This window comes from Amphiura filiformis, chromosome 1, assembly GCF_039555335.1.
Source record: "Amphiura filiformis chromosome 1, Afil_fr2py, whole genome shotgun sequence".
Lineage (NCBI taxonomy): Eukaryota > Metazoa > Echinodermata > Ophiuroidea > Amphilepidida > Amphiuridae > Amphiura > Amphiura filiformis.
This window is the reverse complement of record NC_092628.1, coordinates 73,871,695-73,894,627: the sequence shown is the minus strand read 5'-3', so window position 1 is coordinate 73,894,627 and position 22,933 is coordinate 73,871,695. Positions and strand designations below refer to the sequence as shown.

The window sequence follows — 22,933 nt, the reverse complement described above, 5'->3', positions numbered from 1 at the left end:
ATTAAGGATCTGAAGGGGCATACACAGCAACTTTTTTAGGGCAAGTTGATAATTGCCTTGGATTTTCACTGAAAAGGCAAGGCAGCACGGCAATTTGTAATATTTCAAAAGGGCATCAAGGCAACTGTTGAAAATTTGAGAAGGGCGAATAGATCATGCATTGCTGTCAGCTGAATTCGACACCAAAGTAAAATTCGACTCTCAACCTTTACAATAAAACTAACCTGCTTGCTCAAAAAACCTAATTAAATAATACAAATCAATCAAAAATCAACAGTTTAATTTACTTAAATTTTGCGATCCCTAGTTCTGAGCTGCAAAACTGACTCGAAACAGCGATGAAACAGCTGTAACTGAGCAAGCTTGTATACGACATTGCGGTCAATGGTTAATATACTGTCTCCACTTGAGTGAGTGCCGCTATAGCGTGCTGCGCGCTGTAGTCCATAGGCCTACAGGACCAACGCAATATAAAATTGAGAGTTTTGGTCAAATTTTGAGTTCAAAGCGCACGGCCAATTTTCAAAGCGCACGCTAACGACTATAATATCTGTTCAACACGTATTTTCAAGTGTATGAGACCACATCTGGTTTCTTGAGAAAAATTCATTTACGGAGATATTCATCATTTTCTAACCCAGTATCCGAAGATTTTCGTCTGATATCAAAATCGTGCATAGCAATTCACGTGTATCGATCCCGTGTATTCATTTTAATGTCTCTGCTGCACCAAATAATTATTAGCCAGGCGATGTCGGTGTGTGGCCGGCTAGGGCACCCACGGCAACTTCATTTAGGGGCACGGCAAGTGACTTCCGTCGGTAAAGGACATATTTTGAGCGCATTGCGGCAATGGGGTGGGCACCCACGGCAATATGCCGTCGGTGCCGTGGGTTAATTCGAGGGCTGAACATAAGATCCAAATAATTTGTAGATTAATTGTAAAACATGTCATAAACTATACATTCTGGACATTTCAGGAGTATCCAATATTGTGTGTGGTAGAGGCATGCTTTTCAATAAACATCACAATTAATGGGTACCAATTGTTTTGATACACCCTGTACCAGAGTGCTAAATTTAAACATGACAACATTTGTTGTATGTGTATTGTAGAAATGTCTTTGGAACACCCATTTCCCAAGACGATAACTCTTGTGAAAGATATTCTGACTGGAGCGTGATAAGTAGTAGCTCACTTGCCATTAAAACACAATAGAGTTGCTTCCTTACTCAGCAAATATATGTGACATGATCAAGGGGAATGAGTCGAATGTCGCTAATATTGATTTAGAGAAAAACAGTGTTCAAATTCTTTTGTTTTATATTGTTTTCAGCCATTGATAAATTGCTCATAACTCAGTAACGAGATGTCCGATTCATTCTGATGGGGTTTGCATCAAAATGAAGTATTCATAAACTGCAAGAAAATGATGTAAAAAACTTCTTATTGAAATTTGCCGACATGTGACTCATTCCCCTGGATTATGTCACATATGGGACAGGAAACTTAACATCAACTTTCATTAGCCTAATGATGATGTTCCCACTGATTTTTTGCAAAATATAAGATGTGCAGTGTTGAAAAGGGAATTGATCTTAAAAAGTGAAGAATTTAGCCCAAACTAGATTGCATGCTCCACTTCCAGCTACTACATGTAATCATTTCTTATCGTCATTTTGTACATATAATTATCTTGGAAATATAATCTTTTTTGTACATAATGTATGCATAAATATGTATTGTATCATAATTTTGTAATATGTGTGATTTATCGATATGTTTGTATCAGCATATTCAGGGTGGTACAATGGACAAATAAACTGAAAGTGTATTGATGATGAAATACTGTGACTTATTCATTTTAAAGCTAGAAAGATATTATGATTAACATTAAAACACAGAAGTGTTAGCCAAAATTTAATAAATGTTGCTTCTAATGAGAGATATAAAACTAATTATGTACACTTGTACAGAATGTACAAACAGTTTAAGATAGGTTCATTGTCCACCCTGTGTATTTACAAAGCAATGTATTTGTATAATTAGTATTAAGTTAAGAACAGAATGTAGCAAAATGATTATGTTCATCTTGAAAATCTTCATTATGTTGGAACACATTTTTTTACAGAAAGAAATTATGTGCTTTCTAAAAAAGTCGAGACTCTGGAACAATTCTTTAACTTTAACAATATCAAATTAAACAGCATCACCACCTGTACCCCACCCCACCCCTACAACCCTCACAGACACAGCCCTCTCAACACATCTACACCACACAGAGTACAGTACATCACACACACACCCCTACCCAAATTATGTGTCAACCGGGGATATGTGTGTGTCTTTTAATCATGCAAGCGGGGACAAAATGTCAGTCTCACAAAATCTTTAGCAAACATTTGGCATGAGTTCTGCTAACTGAGGATATCCCGGATAGGTATCCCAGATTGGATGTTAAAAACACACAAACCCCAGAAGTGGTGATTATGAGCACATACAACAAACAGCATCTTTAAGCACATGATGCTAGGCCAAAAAAAAAAAAATGTTTGCTTGTCTTCCACCGACCGACCCTAATTTGGAAAATCGGGAATTTTTTTGTTCTAAAGTACAAATGAATACAACCCTAATTTTGGAAATTCCAGAAAATAGTTTTTTCTTTCAACATTTTTGACATCCTGAAATGCTTTTTTACAGTTTCTACACACTTCTAAACATGAATGAAGTGGTATCAGAGAAATATCCTAATTCACAACTATTTGGGCGATTTATTAAGCTAATTAAAGGCATACAGTCATGTTTTGGCTATGACCTTTAAAAACAATTTATAAAAAAATCCTGACCGACCAAGCCAATTCTAAAAAAGTTGTGGAGGAAAAGCAAACTATCTTTTGTTTTTGTTAATACTTGTAGCTGAGTACCATACCACTATTATTGTTTTTAACATAATCATTTCAAAAGTGCAATTTTTGATAGTGGTTGAATTGTTCATTTAAAGTAACATTAACACTGTATAAAATATGCAATGTAAAACTTCCTAGCTGAATGTTATGTTATTTAGTGATGTGAAACTATCATCAGACTCATGAACAATAAATTATTTAGCACATAGATTTTGTGTTAAAAGTCAATGCAGTCTTGTCTATGTTTTTTAATGGGGGGGGGGGGCATCAGTTGTGTTTTTATTTCTGTCAATCATAAGAGTATAATATTTGAATATATGAAGAGCTTTGTTGCAAAACCCCTTACATCCACTTGAGCAATTTTGAGAATACATCAAAAAATCATCAAAAAAGTCGTTGATATAAGGGGGTTTTCAACAAAAGCGGGATGCTCATCCTACCCTGAGACGAACTACCCAAACATCCCGCCAAAAACTGCTTTTGTTGCAAACCCCCATATCAGTACTTTTTTGATGTTTTCTCAAAATTGCTCAAGTGGATGAAAGGGGTTTTGCAACAAAGCTCTTCATATAATAATATAAAATAAAATAATTGTGTTAAATCAAAAACGTGTGAGTTGCTCCATAACCATGCAATGCACTATTGTGATGTCCAGTGGTGTACTAAAATACCATGTGAAAGACTAATGCCTGAAGTTCTTAATTAAGTTAATTACTATATGAGGGGCGGTCAAGAAGTTTGTAGAACTCGGTATGCTACTGTGTCGTACGGTATTGAATTTGGTCTCATTTGAAAGCTTGTTCCTTCAAAACATTACTGCAAAGATATTAGATTTTTGCATCACTGTATATGGGCAGGACACTCGTCAGAGGAAGCCAACCTCCATGAATTCACAGTTGCTACCAGATGTGAATACAGGGTCATCATGGAAATTCCTCCCGACGGTGGTGAATACTCAAATGAAATTTAACAATGTACAGTTGCTGTAAATGGTAATGAAGTCCACGGTATTCAACAGCAACAAAATGGTTCTTCGAGCATGGAATGAGCATCCTTGAAGATCATCCCAGGTTCAAAAGACCTGCTGATGTCACTACTAATGATATATGTGCTAGTACAGTGGCATTGATAATGAATAAAGAACCAAACAAGAAAAATGAGATAGCCACAAAATATGACATCTCTGATGAAAGTGTTTTCAACATAAATCCATTAACATTTGGGTATTCCAGGGTGTCTTCTACATGGAGTTCCAGAATATTCATGCACACAATTGATACCAGTTGACATAATCAGGTCCACACCTTCTATAAACTTAGAATGAAGACCGAGACCAGTTTCACCTATATTTGGCTAAAGGTGATGACATACATTAATCACTGGAAATATGAGTCCATTCGGTGGAAGCACCTGGATCTCCCACCCTAAGAAGATCATTACTCGATCTTCATAGTGGAAGTACTTCATCGCTGTTTTCTGAGATTCAGGGAGAGTCTTGATGACAGATCATTTGCCAAATGAAAGTACAATCATAGGCATATATCATACAATTTTGATAGCAAAATTGATGCAAGCCATCAAGTAAAGAAGGTTGCATTGGTGGTAGGAATGGGACTGTTCTCTGATTGTATCTTGTACCCTTTTCTCATTTTGTCAAGCTGCAATTCACGACGGTCCAGGCATGACCTCCAGTTAGTAAAACCTCTTTTAGAATTTTAAGTCCTACCTTCATAATATCAGGTTTGCTGGTGAGCCTTCACTGAAGAGTGGCTCATGGAGCAATCGGAAGACTTTAATTTTGTTGACATAAAAGGTATCAAGAAAAATTGTGACTGGTGCATGAAGGTTTGCAGTGACCATGTTCAAGAGTGAGATAGTAAAATAAAGCTAGTCCTCTTTCTACGAACTTAACATTATGATAAAAATAATCTGTTAATAAGATAATCAGGTAAGGCCTATAACCCGTAATATTAGGCCTTATTGGGTTGACATTTCTCCCGATTGATTTTATTACTTTAGTAACGGCCTACATCCAATCTAAATATTAATTTCGGAGTATTTTCGTGGTCCTCCAACGTAGTAGCAGGACACTCAGAGCTTGGAAGAGGCGAACGATGGGTTTCCAGATTATGGTATCGAAGTAAGCGTAACAGCTACAAAACAGAGTTGTGTCAAGTTGGATCTTGATCATTGAGAGACGGCGAGGCCTATAATAGTGGTTTAATAGGTCAGGGCAGCTATATGGGTAACGGGTGTTGGGCAATTAGAGATAGGCCTATTACGAGAACCGCACAACCCGAGAACCACGAAATCTAGTATATTATATTTTGGCAAATAATAACAACATTTTGACCGAAATCATACATTATGGCTTTAAAACGATTTAAATATATTGGGTGAAGAGTTTGCATGGTGGCTTTATGGTTCCAGCAAGTTTTATTGATCATAAGGTTGTGGGTTTGAACCCTGTCGGTGCCAATGTATACACAAATCCAACTTGACACGTTCGTACACCTCACTGGCGGCCATAGCTGGGGCCTTCCATCCATTTTACGCGACGCCAGTATCACAGGCGTGCAGCGTTTACCGCTCCTGTGACGCGGCGCAAGTGCTACATCCTCCGATGCACTCGCGAAAGTGGTCTTGGATCGCAATCCAAACGAATTAAGCTTGTTTGGTGCGGATGGCCCCCAGCTATCGACTTAATCCTGACCATCACTTGGCTCGTTGGATTCATCTATAGTTTCCTTGGGCAAGGTACTTGATCTTATTTCCCACTTCACCATTTGTCCACCCAGGTGACAAATGGGCATTTTGAGGGTAATCATGAAACTGGTGTGACATACAGAGTGACAGCAAAATAATTACTGTAAATTAAGTGCTATATAAAGGTCTACATTTATTTGGGTGTCTAGCTGTGGGTGTCAAGTATAGTATAGACCCAAGACACTACAATGGGTGGGGATGATCGGTCTTATGTTTATAGCTATATGGGGTATAACTACAATCCAGGAAAAAAAGGTTGGCACACTTTGCCTGTCTTTTGGTACGGTATATCTCTGCATGCATGTTTCACTCGCCTCTCCAATTTTGATAGGGCACACATTTCCATTGTTTAGCGCAAGTGTGCCAACTATTTTTTTCCTGGAGTGTAGTATGTGAATGACCTCTAATTGTTTAAAATTAGGATCCTTAGTTTATAGCTAAGGGTTTAAGGTATAAATTTCAACTAAGACCCTCTCAGAAATTACCCCAAAAGACCTGTAAAATTGGGTCACTAATAATTTTATAGCTATGGGGTATAATTATATAACTAAGATACCGTATACCCTCTGAAATGGTTTTAAAAGAATTAATATAATTTAGGGAATTTAGCTGAGGGGCTGTGAATAATTATGAGCTCCTGGAGCGGTAAAATTTTCAAATGGGGTGCCAAAATTGCTTTCCCTCCCTCGGCTTACCAAAAATTGCTTGCTCCACTCTCTCGATCTGCCAAAAATTGCTTGCCCACCCCCCGGCCTGCCCAGGGGTCAACTTTCATACAATAGGGTTGATCACAAGTTGTCAAAAACCATGCCAAAGTATGCCTCTCTCTCTAGTCATAACGATTCAGAAAAGATAGTTTGACAGCTGCGACATGCCGTTCTTGAGTTATAAGCAGAAAGGTCAAAATGGGGGAGGGGGCTCAGTTTTTTTGGCCACACAGGGGTCAAAAACTAAAAGTATTTCGATTTCAATGAAAATGGTCTCAAATTGTTCGTCATAAAATAAACTAAAATAAGGAATATAATTATAGGAAAGCGTAGCTTATCATTTTCTATGCATCTACAGATGTCAATTAAAAGTAGTTCCAATTGTGCACCATAGCCCCTTCTTCCAACTGAACTACATGAAGTAATTGAACAAATTCACTTGGTGGTAGTCAGTTTTTTTGGCCACACAGGGGGCAAATATTAAAAACACTCCAATTTCAACCAAAATGGCCTCTAATTTTATTTCTTTCATGAGCAATTTGGGACAATTTGCGTTGAAATCAAAGCATTTTTGATTTTTAATTTGTGACCCCTGTGTGGCTTAAAAACTGACCTTCTCCCAGCTTTGACCTTTTTTACAATAACTCAAGAATGGCAATGGGATATCACAGCTATATAGGATAGGACAAACTATACCTTTTCTTTTCTGAATGCTTGAAATTTTGACTTAGGTCTCTGTGTTGACCTTTGATCTTGAATATGGCTGGACTACCGGTAACTATTTTTGGTAACATCTTTAATGACCAATTGCATGGTCATCTCACAAAGAGGTTCTGAAGTGCATGTTGTGTGTGCGTACACCTGTTAAACACACATGGGTGTAGCAAAAGCCTTGGGGCCCATGGACGAAGAGCAGTACGAGGCCCTTTTAACTTATTTTGACGATGCGTGAGATTTTACTCCGTATTTTCCATCTTTTGGCGTGAGATTTACTACCGGTACCTAGGCGTGAGATTATACTACCTTGGCGTGAGAAAGTGACCCAATGGGTGTTGGAGGTTCCCCCCCCCTCCACCAAAGTATTTGAACACTCCCATAAGGCCAAAAAAAAAAAAAAAATGTTGTGTTGCCCTCCGGCGGGTCAAAATCATGAAAATCTGGGCCCGGTTTTTTTTTTTTGTTGTTTCACTAAAAAGATTGTGCCCCAAGCCAGCACTTTAATTGGATAGTAGGACTTACTCATTGAATCCCAACAACATGGATGTTAGGCCCTTCACAATTGATTTTGAGTTTCCTATTTCCGCCCGCATCAAAAATTGAGAATTGCAAAATATTTAATTATTTGATTTTTATCCAGATGTCATTTTCTCTGTTAAATGACATTTTTGTTACATTAATTTGCTACTTTCTTACTTTGATCATGAATCCTGAACAAACAAATAACACATAATTATCAATGTATAAAATCAACCATAATTGCAATATGATCTGCAGTGCCAAAATGTACCATGCAAGATGTTGATATTGGGCTGTGACCACTTGTTTCAAAATGAAGAAAATAATAAGTAATAAATAACTAATAATTAAGTTACCTCATGCCTTTTTAAAATCTTTAAATAGTAAACTAAGAATTAATTGTGAAGGGTCTTAATATTAATATTTACTTCAATAAAATATTCAACATTGGGTAGAAAATACAGCCAATATTATGCATATGCCTCTCTTCACTCATGTTACTGTGAAATAGTAGGTATCAAATGGTTGAGTTGGTAAAAAAAAAAAAAAAAAAAAAATCCGGCCGGCTGTACTACCAGATTTTAGGCTTGGGAGGGCAACACAACAATTTTTTTTTTTTTGGCCTAAGTTGAAGTAAGCTGGATAGCACTGGATGAGGAACAGGCCTACAGAAAAATTGTAAAATAAGAATGAAAAAAAGGAGGTGAAGCAAGAATTAATGAAAGAACAAAACAGGATAAAGGAGCAAGAAAAGAAAGTACAAAATGATACCAGAGAAAGAAGCCAACAGGGAAAGAGCCCCGGAAAGAAGTTGAGGCCTCTTGGTCCTGTTAGCTCCTGTTCAGGCAGGGCCTGTGCAGCTGTGTTCAGGCATGTTCAGGATATTATGTTCAGGAAACAGCCCTGTCAGGAAAGAAAGCAAACGATCGCCCTCTTTCGACAGTGCCCAAACTTCCAAGCGAGGCCAAAACAATTAGCGAGGTCATGACCTTTGACGAAGTAACAACACTTACAACAGGTGTGTGTCGAAAAGCTGAAGAAGTGCCTGAAATGAAGGATTTAAAAAGAGTATAATTTTAGCGCAGAAGATAATAATTTGACGTGAATAGAAGCATTGACTCGAACTTTAAGAATGGGTGACCAATTCATCAATGAAGGCATACGATGGGCATTGCTGGTAAGTCATTTTCAAGTCATAAAACTAGTCTAAACAACTTAGAAGCTTTTCATGATGGAAAACTTGGAAGCACAATGTCAGTGAATGAATACACCCATCGAATGTGTGTCATCAGCCCTCAGATCGTAGGCACACATTATTTTGCTGTATTTCAGCTAGAGCGCCATAGTACTAGTAGAAAATTTGGGTTTTTTCTGAGAACAATACAAATTTTATACGACATTAATTAATACATAATCCAGGGGGGGTCACTCCCAATGTGGCCTGTACCTGTACATCATCCGCGATAGTCACCCTAGTCGGGATTATGCACTTTCAGTTTCTCACGCGTTTGAACGGGAATTGGATTGCGTACTTTTTCGCTGTCTAGTGAGCAAATTTCTTCAATATTTTGAGAAAATGATGTCAAATTTTCTATTCTATATTGTTTGGTAATAATGTCTTTTGCCAATAGTATGTTTAAAGTTGTAATTTTGTGTTTTTGACATTTCCCATTGACATCCAAAATGGGAAATACGAGTCTGATGGACATAGGAACGGCGTCCATGAGACTCAGCGAGTCTAAGTCACCCGGGATAGTCAACTTTTAAAAAGCACCCTAAACAAGGATTTAACCCCACGATACCCTAAACAGGTAACACACGCCTGTTTTCACACCCTAAACAGGGATTTTATTCCTACAATTTCTTAACTTAAATTTCATTTCCGCATATGGTCATTTTCACGGTAAAGGGTGTAACTTTGGATTTTTAACATTGGGTCAGTCCATGTCGAAACAGATTGAGTGTACACCCACCCTCTTGGATTTTGCTCTCTTTTGGCTCAGGGGTACCTTTCATGGATCCCTAGGTGAGGTCACAAGAAAAAATTCAAATTTCATTTCGTTTGCGAATGGCGGGCAATCAAAGTTTGGCGACCTCGACCAAAATTGTGAATTTAAGGGGTCTAAAAGACAAAGTGCTCTCTTTGAGGGGCACTTTCTTCTTAATTGAATCAGTTGTGATCCTCTTTTTGAATGTGGTCACTCACTGGCTGTGTCTGAAATACCTAATGCCAAAATAGATAGATTTCGGAATTTCGTTGGGATTTCAGAGGGGGTCAAAATCAGCACTTCGTACTGTTCAATCAAATTATCTTGATTTTGAAGGACACATGATAATGTCACAGTGCACTTATAGGTCCTAATTATGTTCAGAATGGATTAACCATATGCCAATGTCTATGAGCAATTCAAAAAAGAGAAATTTCTAGACCCCTACAGAATTTTAGGCCACCCCTAAAGTGGTTCAGCCACAAATGGCACTTAAAGTCGGCAAATTTTGACCCCTAATAACTTTAGGTGTACACCAGATATGAATTTCTAGTCTTTTGCATCTGAAAGAATGTAGTTTAATGTTATTAGGAACATAAGATTTGTTTTGTATTTTTTGTGTTTTAGTATTAAGTTGACGCTTTCAAAATAGTCATTTTTGCCTAACATACCATGCATACAGGATACGGTACAAAATGCCAATTTTAGTATGATATTTTTTATATTTTTGATCACTTTATAGCCATTTGTATTATTTATCCTGATATTTCAAGTTGCTCTTGAGTCAAGTAATAAGAAAAACTACTTTCTAATCCTCTGTATGGATTTTTAAGGGGTCAAAAATGCACTTCCTGGCAACGATGCACATGCAAAGTACAGGTTATGGGGTCAAATTTTCAGAATGCTCCCAATTATGTCAAGTAATATATCAAATTACTCGTATGGTCATGAGGATTCCAAAATGTATAGTTTGTTATGTGTCAGACCTTTCAGGAGGGCGCTATGACTTAAAAATGTTCATAGGTCAACGACCTTTTTGAAAGTATCAAAACACAAAAATACAAAACAAATCTTATGTTCCTAGTAACATTAGACTACATTCTTTCAGATGCAAAAGACTAGAAATTCATATCTGGTGTACACCTAAAGTTATTAGGTGTCAAAATTTGCCGATTTTAAGCGCCATTTGTGGCTGAACCACTTTAGGGGGGCCTAAAATTCTGTAGGGGTCTAGAAATTTATCTTTTTTTGAATTGCTCATAGACATTGGCACATGGTTAATCCATTCTGAACATAATTAGGACCTATAAGTGCACTGTGGCATTATCATGGGTCCTTCAAAATCAAAGATAATTTGATTGAACAGTATGAAGTGCTGATTTTGACCCCTCTGAAATCCCAACAAAATTCAAATCAATCTTTTTGGCATTAGGCATTTCAGACACAGCCAGTGAGTGACCACATTCAAAAAGAGGGTCACAACTGATTTAATTAAGAAGAAAATGCCTCTCAAAGAGAGCGCTTTGTCATTTGGACACCTTAAATTCCCAATTTTGGTCAAGGTCGCCAAACTTAGATGGCCCGCCATTCGAAACTAAATTGAATTTGAATTTTTTTCTTGTGACCTCACCTAGGGGTCCATGAAAGGTACCCCTGAGCCAAAGGAGAGCATAATCCAAGAGGGTGGGTGTACACTCAGTCTGTTTTGACATGGACTGACCCCATTTTAATCCGTAGTGTTCTAATAAAGCCACAGAATTCCATGATTTTTGGCCACATAAGTCATCTAGTTAGCAGCTACCTTGGGTAGCATAATCAGCTTTGGGAGTTACTGCGTTCAGTTTTAGCAGGCTTAAATGTACTTAATATTGCCATTTTGAAAAACTATAAAAAACAGTAACATTTTTGTAAAACCCGTGTTTTCTTCAGTTAGTTCATGGATAATTTTTCTTATCCTGAAAGTACAGTCATATGTTCAGTAAACACTGCCACATTAGATTTAATTGTGAACAGCCCTGTATTTTTGAGAACCGGACTTCGATATTTGTCGTTTCGGAGGCTTCATTTTCCGTTAACAATTGTTAACAAACTTTGTGGGTGTAGCTTTGGTTCATAATTCTTGGTTATTTCTTCACTTCTTCTTGATTCAAAACAGTTGTTATCTTAACTTGAAATGGGTAACAAAAATTAGTCGATTTGCAGCTTTTAAAATTTGTATAAAATCTTGACTTCAAAGAGCCGTTTTTCCGTTAACTTTTTGAAGCCTCCGAAACAAACTGTTCAGCAAGCTTGTGCAAATATAAATAAAAGAGCTCATCCAATCTATTTATCAAAATGTAGCAAAGTAGATCCTCAAGTCACATGTTTTTAAATCGTGGAGATATATATCACCGTTTGAAAATGGGACCCAATACAAACTTTCCGTTAACAATTGAAGCCTCCAAACAACAATAAGATTAATTATCATCTATGCATATCTAAATTGGTGTGTTTCATACTGATATCTGCATTGTAATTATTTCTTGATATGTGCAGAATGTCATAAATTTAAAAAAAATTGACATTATGGTTAATGTTTGAAAAATATACTGATACCCAAAAAGCCTGTTTCGGAGGCTTCACATGTAAAAAACACCATACTTAACAAATGGGTGAAAAAATTAACATGTGATAAATCTACAATATCTGCCGCATAGAATCATTGATTCAATACACACAAGAAAATAACAGCTTAGATGATCCCAACACTGTTGTTTTCAAAAAACTACTTCTGCAATGTTTAACAATTGTTAACATGAAGCCTTTGAAACAAAAAAATTACTTGCTGTGATAATTTAATTTTTGTCACAACTGAAATTCAATACTTAGAAGCAAAGCATGAAAATTGGTATTAAATTGTGATATTTTTTACCTATTTTTGTCTCGCCTGATAAGGCAGGAGACTATATAATCACTTTTCCGTGCAGATGTGCAGATGTGTGTATGTGTGTATGTGGGGGTGTGTGGGGGTGTGTATGTGACAAATTTGGTTAAAGTTTTGGTTAAAGTTTGCCTTCCGCCTATTTTCTCGGAGACTATGAGTCGCACGTTCCTCAAACTTGGTGGGTGGGTGCATCTTGACCCGAGACAGAACCGGTTTGTATTGGTTAGTGCGTCAAGGTCACTGAGGTCATGTAGGGGTCATCTGAGGTCAAATTAGTAAAAACCGTCGTATGGGCATGAAACTTGGTTGGTACAGTCAACATTTAAAGCCAAATTTTTGGAAGGTCATTTCAAGGTCACCAGGGGTCATCTGAGGTCAAATTAGTAAAAACTGTCGTATGGGCATGAAACTTGGTTGGTACAGTCAACATTTAAAGCCAAATTTTTGGAAGGTCATTTCAAGGTCACCAGGGGTCATCTGAGGTCAAATTAGTAAAAACTGTCGTATGGGCATGAAACTTGGTGGGTGCAGTCAACATTTAAAGCCAAATTTTTGGAAGGTCATTACAAGGTCACCAGGGGTCATCAGAGGTCAAATTAGTAAAAACTGTTGTACGGGCATGAAACTTTGTTGGTACAGTCAACATTTAAAGCCAAATGTTTGGAAGGTCATTTCAAGGTCACCAGGGGTCATCTGAGGTCAAATTAGTAAAAACTGTTGTATGGGCATGAAACTTGTTGGGTACAGTCAACATTTAAAGCCAAATTTTTGGAAGGTCATTTCAAGGTCACCAGGGGTCATCTGAGGTCAAATTAAGTAAAACTGTTGTAAGGGCATGAAACTTGGTGGGTACAGTCAACATTTAAAGCCAAATTTTTGGAAGGTCATTTCGAGGTCACTAGGGGTCATCTGGGGTCAAATGAGTAAAAACTGTTGTAGGGGCATGAAACTTGGTGGGTACAGTCAACATTTAAAGCCCAATTTTTGGAAGGTCATTTCCAGGTCACCAGGGGTCATCTGAGGTCAAATTTAGTACAAACTGTTGTACGGGCATGAAACTTGGTGGGTACAGTCAACATTTAAAGCCCAATTTTTGGAAGGTCATTTCGAGGTCACCAAGGGTCATCTGAGGTCAAATTAGTAAAAACTGTTGGTCGGGCATGAATCTTGGTGGGCATGAAACTTGATGGGTACGGTCACCATCAACCAGATAATTGTGCCCAGCCGATAACCACCAAATTCATTTACCTCTACCAAAAGTAATCGCAAAAGCAGGTGGTCACGAAGCAGGCGAGACTCGTGGTTCGAGAACCGCCTTGTTTTATGTCAACTTGTAGTAGTTAGCCAAATATTTTACTTTTATGATCACCTGTGTTGTTAACTGAAGCCTCCGAAACACAAATTGCTTGAATTGCCAATTCTAAAAATTAACTCCAATTTCTGTGAAACTTGGCTGGGAGGTTCCTTTCATCAAGTAGTATTTGTACATGAAGTTAGACATTCAAATTATTTTAGGAACCCAATTAAAACTCAAAAAATATGTTTAAGGTTTGGAAATTTCCATTGTAAATGACACTTGATGTTAAAAAATTTCAAAACTGCAATTACAAACATTGTATAAAATTTAACTTATATCTGTTGACTTACTTTGGAATGGGATTTCACATGTATTCCAGCTTTCATGTCATAATTTTCTGAGGTTATGTAAAATACATTTTTTCTTAGATTTTAACCAAAATGTTATGCAAATGTCAAATTTTTATTAGAAATCAAAAGGTTTAAGCCTTGAAACATTATTTTACTGGAATTTAAGTTGCTTCTATGCATGATTTCAGTAAACAGAAACATATTTAAGTGGTTTGAAATTTTGACCCTAAAAATCAAAAGTTACACCTTTACTGTGAAAATGACCATATGGCAATTGCAATTTACCCTTTTTTTTCCAATTTTTCATGTTTTTGACACCCTAAACACGATACGCGCGTATCGTGCCTACCCACGAAAAACTACCCTTTTTACGTGTTTTTATTATCACGGATGGTGTACATGTACAGGCCGCAATGGGAGTGAACCCCCCGGTACATAATCTGACTTAGCTTAGTTCATGACTTCAGTGAGTCACGCGACCTCGATGGACATCATTTCTATTCACCATGTCCACTGAAGTGAGAGAGAATTGAATAGATGTGTGATCGTCACAACAGAAATTTTTAATAACACTAGAAATTAACATCTCTCATGAATGCGGTACGGTACCGGTACCAATCTTTAGAAATAAGAAAACCCGCTTACCGGTATACTTTTTCTTGGGGCGCCCTTTATATAAAACGCTCTAAAAAGCTCATTTCGAGGTCACCAAGGGTCATCTGAGGTCAAATTAGTAAAAACTGTTGGTCGGGCATGAATCTTGGTGGGCATGAAACTTGATGGGTACGGTCACCATCAGCCAGATAATTGTGCCCAGCCGATAACCACCAAATTCATTTACCTCTACCAAAAGTAATCGCAAAAGCAGGTGGTCACGAAAGCAGGCGAGACTCGTGGTTCGAGAACCGCCTTGTTTTATGTCAACTTGTAGTAGTTAGCCAAATATTTTACTTTTATGATCACCTGTGTTGTTAACTGAAGCCTCCGAAACACAAATTGCTTGAATTGCCAATTCTAAAAAATAACTCCAATTTCTGTGAAACTTGGCTGGGAGGTTCCTTTCATCAAGTAGTATTTGTACATGAAGTTAGACATTCAAATTATTTTAGGAACCCAATTAAAACTTAAAAATATGTTTAAGGTTTGGAAATTTCCATTGTAAATGACACTTGATGTTAAAAATTTCAAAACTGCAATTACAAACATTGTATAAAATTTAACTTATATCTGTTGACTTACTTTAGAATGGGATTGCACATGTATTTCAGCTTGCGTGGCATAATTTTCTGAGGTTATGTAAAATACATTTTTCTTAGATTTTAACCAAAATGTTATGCAAATGTCAAATTTTTTATTAGAAATCAAAAGGTTTAAGCCTTGAAACATTATTTTACTGGAATTTAAGTTGCTTCTATGCATGATTTCAGTAAACAGAAACATATTTAAGTGGTTTGAAATTTTGACCCTAAAAATCAAAAGTTACACCCTTTACTGTGAAAATGACCATATGGCAATTGCAATTTACCCTTTTTTTTCCAATTTTTCATGTTTTTGACACCTAAACACGATACGCCGTGATCGTGCCTACCCACAAAAACTACCCTTTTACGTGTTTTTATTATCACGGATGGTGTACATGTACAGGCCGCAATGGGAGTGAACCCCCGGTACATAATCTGACTTAGCTTAGTTCATGACTTCAGTGAGTCACGCGACCTCGATGGACATCATTTCTATTCACCATGTCCACTGAAGTGAGAGAGAATTGAATAGATGTGTGATCGTCACAACAGAAATTTTTAATAACACTAGAAATTAACATCTCTCATGAATGCGGTACGGTACCGGTACCAATCTTTAGAAATAAGAAAACCCGCTTACCGGTATACTTTTTCTTGGGGCGCCCTTTATATAAAACGCTCTAAAAAGACTTGGAAAACCATACGGAAACGCTTAAATATGCAAATTTTCCTGCTCGCTACGCTCGCAACATATAGACCATTTAAGGTTCACAAACTGGGATCCAAAAAAATTGACATGTGCAAGGGGGGGGGGGGACAACGATTTTTGGCGGGTCAAGGGGGGGGGACAAGCAATTTCTGGCGGGCCGAGAGGGAGGGGGGCAAGCAATTTTGGCAAGCCATTTGGAAATTTTACCCCCCCCCCCACATAATTATTGCACAGCCCCTTAGACGGGATCAAGCTCGTGTCTGGTGTAAATGTACACGTTAGTGTTACGGTGCTGTACTTTGTATCTTCTAGCATTCACAATTCGATGTATGTGCCTTGGGTCTGACATGCCTTTTATTACTGCATTAACTTAAAGTGTAGGCCTACTGAGAGTGAGTGGGATTATGCACTTTCAGTTTCCCAAATGTTTGAATGGGAATCCGACCGCCCGACCCAACTTTCCCATTTTTCCACTTGAGGGCAACACAACAATATTTTTTTTTTTTTTTAATTATGAACCATGGTGGGAGGGTAAAATTGGATGGGGGAGAAGTTTTGACGAGCCGAAAGGGGGGGGGATTTTTGGCAAGCCGAAGGGGGGGGGGGAATTTTGGCAAACATTCATGGGGTGTCTTTAAAATAAAATGCTCTAAAAAGGCTAAATGCAAATTTTACTGCTTGCTGCACTCGCAACATGTATTCGAGACCATTTAATGTTTGCAAATTGGGATTCCAAAAATTGGGCATGTGCAAGGGGTTTCAAAGATTTTTGGCAGGCCGAGAGGGAGGGGGGCAAGCGATTTTTGGCAGGCCAAGAGGGGGGGGAGCGATTTTGGTGAGCTGTTTGGAAATTTTTACGTGTAGTGCTTGACTACACGTGCTATTGCTCGAGAAGTCTAGCCACAAATTTGCTCACCGATAGCTTCACACATTCGAGGCTAGGGACCATAGCATTCAGACCATCGGATTCGCTGAAGCATGACGCCGTGTAAAGCAATGGAAGTTCAGAAGTAAACGCAGCCGATCACGACAGGCGATCGCAGCAAAAAGGTTGCTAAAATTGCACTTCAAAAAAATACTAGACTCGCACAGATAGAGAACATTAGGCTCAATACCTTTATTGGGGCTCCAGGTAGATCAGAGTGGAATCAGGAGTGGAGAATGATGGTTTGGATGCGTTTGGAGTGAGAGAGGCTAATTGACCAGTCATCGACCAACCACACTCACGGACAGACTGGCCCAGAGTGCTGTTGCACCCGCTTATATAGCCAATGAAACCACATAGCAGAAGGTGTTGAGGCCTTCTCTCGTCGATATCCATTTCCGCCACACACTCCCCTCCCCAAACCGATATGTCCCGGATCGTACATGGGTGGAAAATGGGCGGTGGTTATATTTCAAAACTGAATCGTTCAGACTCAGGAAGGTTAGATCACTTACGTCTACTCGGAGCCAGACAATGTCATGCAAGAGCATGCGGGAGGACACAAACATGGAACAAGATCAGCCATTACATGTACCCTTACCGGTGCTCATACACACCACTCCAGGACTCAACCGGCGCTCCTCCTGGTCCAAAATCCGGAGTAAATGATCATCTTTATGTAATCTGTACCACTTTATAGCAAAAATTTGAGAGAATTGTCTGAATCGTAATTCAGTCGGCCATTACTGGGTCCCGTCTGCACCAAACTAGTGTTGTTACTGCCAGGGTCTTAGCTAGAAATTGAGGGTTGCCCGTCATTTGAATAAAATTGCCTGTCCTAATTTGACCTTTAAAACATTTACCAGACATCTATAGCCCATTGGGGGTTCAAAGAGTTTAAATATGTGCTGATATGGCCTTCTCCTACAAATCTGGGCTACTAAAGAGGTCAATTAGCTTCTCAAAACATAAAATTTATAATATAGCATCTGTTAAAGGCATTAATTTTGCCCGTCCCAGGAGCAAACTCCCGCCTAAAATGACGGCCAGACGGGTGGCTAGCTAAGACCCTGGTTACTGCCCAATTGGGTGTATTAAATCCACTTAAAAATCGATGTTGAATTGTATTGTGTTGTAAACTTTCATCATTCTTTTGTCTATGTGTAACACGGGTGATGGAATGCAGTTTAATGTCCCCGCCAACTGGCGCCAAGGCCACATCATTTCACATTTTAGGTGGGATAGACCTACATGCAAGGGGGGACCCAGCTATGTGAAATTGGATTAGTCTAGATGTACATTTTGTATATCTTACCAAAAATGCTTGTTTTCATGCTTTGTGATTTAAAAACAAAGTAATTCTAAATAAAATGCTTGGCCAATGGCCATGCTCCTATAAGTATATTACAAAATATTACAACAACATGAAACTTCTATCCATGATAATCCATGGAATATAATGTTATCATAACATTCTACGTTGTTGCCTGGTTTTGTTTTTAATTAGGAAGCAATCTGACTGATTACTAAAATAGTTATGGTACCGATACGCATAAATTAGAATTAGAGCTATAGAATAAATTCCTGAGTTTGTTTTTGTTTGTCGGAGCCTTTACCACTTTCAATAATTGTTTCAATGATCAAGAGTAATTAGTAAGAGTAACCGCACAAAATAGGGGGGGTATTTTTGACTTTGGGAATGATCATGCGTTACGTGTTACTGTATCTCATTTGGTGCCGGTGCTGCTTGCCGTGGAGAGTATGTAGCGAGCTTGCCTTGAAGCCTGTTATCTGGATTTACTCGACACTCGAGCTGTCATTTTGGTGCGAACCATCACTTGTGTTTTACTTGTTCAGTATTGTTGAATGTTACGGCACATCTGATGCTGTTGACACCCAACAAGCAACCGAGCTCAAACGGCGTGGCGTCTGAATATAAATTTATACTACGTAGTGACGTCACACTTGTGATGAATAGGGATTCCCAGCTTAGCATATCTCGGAGCCACTGAGCCATGCGCCGGATTTCCGGAGTACAAAAGAATTTGAGGGTCGGAGCATGAAGTTCACATTTTGTTTAATTTTTCAGCCAGTACTCTTAATTGTTCACCTTCGTAGGGTTTGAGTCTGTCAAAGTGAACAACTTTGGGCTTCGACTGTGGAGATTTCTGGATTCTGTAAATAACATCAGACAACTTGGTTGTAACCAAGTAGGGTCCATCCCACTTGAATTGTAGCTTGGACATCGTGCTTTCTTCCTGACTTCCTGATGTAGCCATACAAAAGACTACTGGAATAGGTTGTGTGATGATATCCAGGGTTGTAGCCACGCCGGTCGGGGGTAGCCTGCACGGACCATAGCTTTTTTTCCCCACAAATGATTTATTTATCATAAAAAGAGTAAAAAAACAAAACAAAATTTGGGGGTATACCCCCTTTCCTATTCCTCGATCCCTCATGTTCGCTAAAAAGATTGTGCCCCGAGCCAGCACTCTAATTTTGTCACTCAACTTGGTCTAGCTACAACCCTGATGATATCTCTGTCATAGTTCCTTTTCTGTCTCTTCGCTGCTTTTGTAAGTTTTCTCTAGCTCTGTCGTGTATAGATCTTAACTTGTTCTGCATTTCTTGAGCATAGTCTGTCTCCAACACTGTCTGTTTCTGGCTCGACCACAGAGTTGATGATAAATCTATTGGGAGTTCCATCTCCATTCCATACAGCATAGTGTGTGTGTTTTCAACAGCGGTGCCGGTTGATTCCTGTACTGAGCTTCTGTATGCCATTACAGCAAAAGGTAATATTTTTGCAAAACGAATTTTCAAGACATTTTTTGTACATAAACATTATGTAGCCTGAGGTTTCCAGTGGTATTTTTAAAAATCTTAGCTTTTTTTGAGAAAAGTGGGGGATGACGCTGTGGATCACAAAATGCCCTTTTAAGTGCCCCAAAATATTTAAAAATATTTTGGGGCACTCATTTTCAAGGCCACTGGGCAAAGACAAAGAAGGGCACCACGGCCAACAAGTGAAGAAGAATGCCTTAAGTTGACAAAGATCTAGGGTACCAAGGCCAAAACTGAACAAGGGCAGACAGTGGCCTTGCTGGCCTCCCTGAAATTGGAGCCCTGATTTTATCAATGTATGGTACACTGAAAAATAGAGTATTTAGGCCTATGAGCCACGCTGACTGGTCACATTTCTTTTCTTTTTCAGGTTGGGTGGTTGGCTGCAAATCTGATCACATGGTTGGTTGTATACTTCAAGTATGCTAATGAAGAAGAATATAACTATACATTATATCTCATGGGAGTAAGTATTTACCAGCCAGCAATCAATCAATCAATCAAATAGTAATACCTTGTTTGAGTCAATGATTAAAAATACAGTGATTTATAATACATGTAGGCAAAAAACCACAAGCCTCAGCATACTTTACAAGAATTCACTGACCAAATAGATATCATATAAACCATCAACATATGGGTGCATCATGATAAATGCTTTTATCATCAGCTTGTACTTTTAACTTCCTGGTTACATCCAATATCGGAAATGTAACTGCTGGTTTCATGTCAAAGTAAAATGCATACATTCTAGATCCTATGTAATTGCTGATGTTTCAGACTTATGATTAGGCCTAAAAAAGAAATTTTTATTGTCCTTCGATGGACACAACAATCTGAAAAAATTGGGTCACATTTTTCTTCTTTCCATATTTGAATTTTCATACATTTGGTATAAAATTTGCAAAATGTTTTACCTCTTTGTAATCCTCACTACACAACTCTGATATTCAAAAAATAAGCCTGGCAAACAATTGTTTACCACTGTATTTTGTGGTGAACTTGTGTTTTTTTTAATATTGTATACATGGCAAAATATTTAAAAAACAAACAAACAAACTATTTTTTAGGCCTTACAATCAAGTGTGTCTTGGCACAAAATTATTGCATTTCATGAAGTTCGGCAGAAGTTACTTTGATTGATAAAAAAATGCTTTTAATTGTTTTTGGCCCTTTCTGATACCGTACAGCATCATTTCAGATACAGTGGTGATTATATCTGATTGTTGAATTTTTTTTCAGTATGGTCTTCCAGTTGCCAGAGGAAGTGCAGCCTGTATTAATCTGAATTCTATGCTGATAGTATTTCCTGTGTGTAGGAATCTGATTTCATTCTTTAGAGGATCATGTGAAACTAACAGGGTAAGTCAAATCCAGGGGCAGTACCAGTGGCGTAACTAGGGTTGGTAGCGCCGGGGCAAGAAACAAAATTTATGCCCTACACCCCCACGAGAATATCTTAGGCGTGGGCAATTCTTGAAACAATTGCTGCATGAACCGCACGCGAAATTTTGGACAAATAAGGCCTACCACTAATTAATTTTGGTTACTAGAAGTTGAATATCGGTCTTAAAATGTTCTTTCAATTGATTGCGTGTTGAAATGCGCACGAAGCGCGAGAAAATTTTGACTTTCATCGCTTGGAGGGGCGCAGAATCGATGCCGAATTGGTTAATTTGGCGCCCCTCTAAGGGTAGCGCCCGGGGCACTCTGCCCCCCCGGTAGTTACGCCACTGGGCAGTACTCAGTGCAAATAAGCATATGGGGACATGCTGCAAACATGGGTTGCATTTTCGGCCTTATAATCCAATTTTACCCCACCCAATTTTGCTTCACTATAGCCAAATTTTCAAATTTCCCCAAAATGTGGAGAAAAAGTTATAAAAACCAAGACAATTTGTGTTAAATTCGGCTGAAAATTTTGACTTTTGGTATATTGATGGGTCCAAATTCCTTGAAAATTGATGGGTCCACTTTCAAATTCTCAGGGGCACACCGCTACTTAAACTAAACTTGAGTACCCCCCCCCCAGCAGGGTTTTGTGCAACATGCTTAAGGGGTGGATGAAATGAATGCATGTTGGGGATTGTGGTAGAATAAGAATTAAGGTTGCGATGTTCTGGCATAGGGACAGAGATGCTGGATTGCAGTAGATGCTAGTCACTTCATATGTTAAATTAATATTGACATCCGTTTCCTCATGAAACATGATGAAATTGTATACAAAGTAGTGGAAAAATGGTATGGCATGTAAATTTAATACTGATATTTAATTATACTGATGGCATGTAAATGGTCCGGTATATATCATCCTTGATTTGTATCAAATACATGCGTTTGTGTGTGTGTAGAGTAGGGGGTTGTAAAACTCCAAACCTGGAGTCCCGAGAAGTTCCAGGATAACATGAGAGAAGTAACACAATTCAGATGATGGGATCATAATTGGTCTCAAGAAATTGGGACACATCCCAAAACCCAAAAAATCCTGTGCAGCAGAATTATATGCGCACTCTGAAATGAAATGCTGACAAGTTATGAAGAATTTGCTTATGGGACTGAATATTCCAATTTCATGTGGCCTTAATACTTGTTCATGTAAAAGCTACAAAATATTTGTAAGTAGCTTTAACGTTTTATGGTATCCTCTCCACTCAATATTTCTTCCTATAGTGCTACAGACGGAGTATACGGCGCCAACTAGACAAAAACATCACTTTCCACAAGTTACTGGCCTACACCATAGCACTCTTTATGATTCTACACATAATCAGTCATTGCTTCAACTTCCAACATCTTTACACTGCCTCAGCAGTCTCCAAGGATAAGGATCCACTGGGTTCAAAGCTGTCAAACTTACAAAGAACAAAAAATGGCTGGCTTAATCCTATTGACCAGTTTAGTGAGGTAAGTAGTCACGGAGTTGCCTGGAACTTATAACCAGATTTAATATTCTTACGGATCTCAAAATTTATGTCAATGACATGCTTTATTGTATCACATAGTATGTTCTGAACTCTTAAAACTTGGTATGTCAAGAAAT

General features: G+C 38.3%; 1 protein-coding gene across 1 annotated transcript; it reads left to right on the top strand.

The window, feature by feature from the left end:
- The first annotated feature begins 8,634 nt into the window (after positions 1–8,634).
- Positions 8,635–22,830, top strand: LOC140162902 (NADPH oxidase 1-like). Its single transcript, XM_072186215.1, has 4 exons — positions 8,635–8,793; positions 20,264–20,359; positions 21,136–21,255; positions 22,564–22,830. Exons 1-4 carry the CDS (start codon positions 8,749–8,751, stop codon positions 22,828–22,830), a joined length of 528 nt encoding a protein of 175 aa, XP_072042316.1. The 5' UTR covers positions 8,635–8,748.
- The last annotated feature ends 103 nt before the right edge of the window (positions 22,831–22,933 follow it).

Excerpts from the sequence above, each read along its gene's own strand:
- LOC140162902 (XM_072186215.1), top strand. The coding sequence starts at position 8,749 with ATGGGTGACCAATTCATCAATGAAGGCATACGATGGGCATTGCTG. Across the intron at positions 8,794-20,263 it reads GCATACGATGGGCATTGCTG|GTTGGGTGGTTGGCTGCAAA; the intron begins GTAAGTCATTTT and ends TTTCTTTTTCAG. Across the intron at positions 20,360-21,135 it reads ATACATTATATCTCATGGGA|TATGGTCTTCCAGTTGCCAG; the intron begins GTAAGTATTTAC and ends ATTTTTTTTCAG.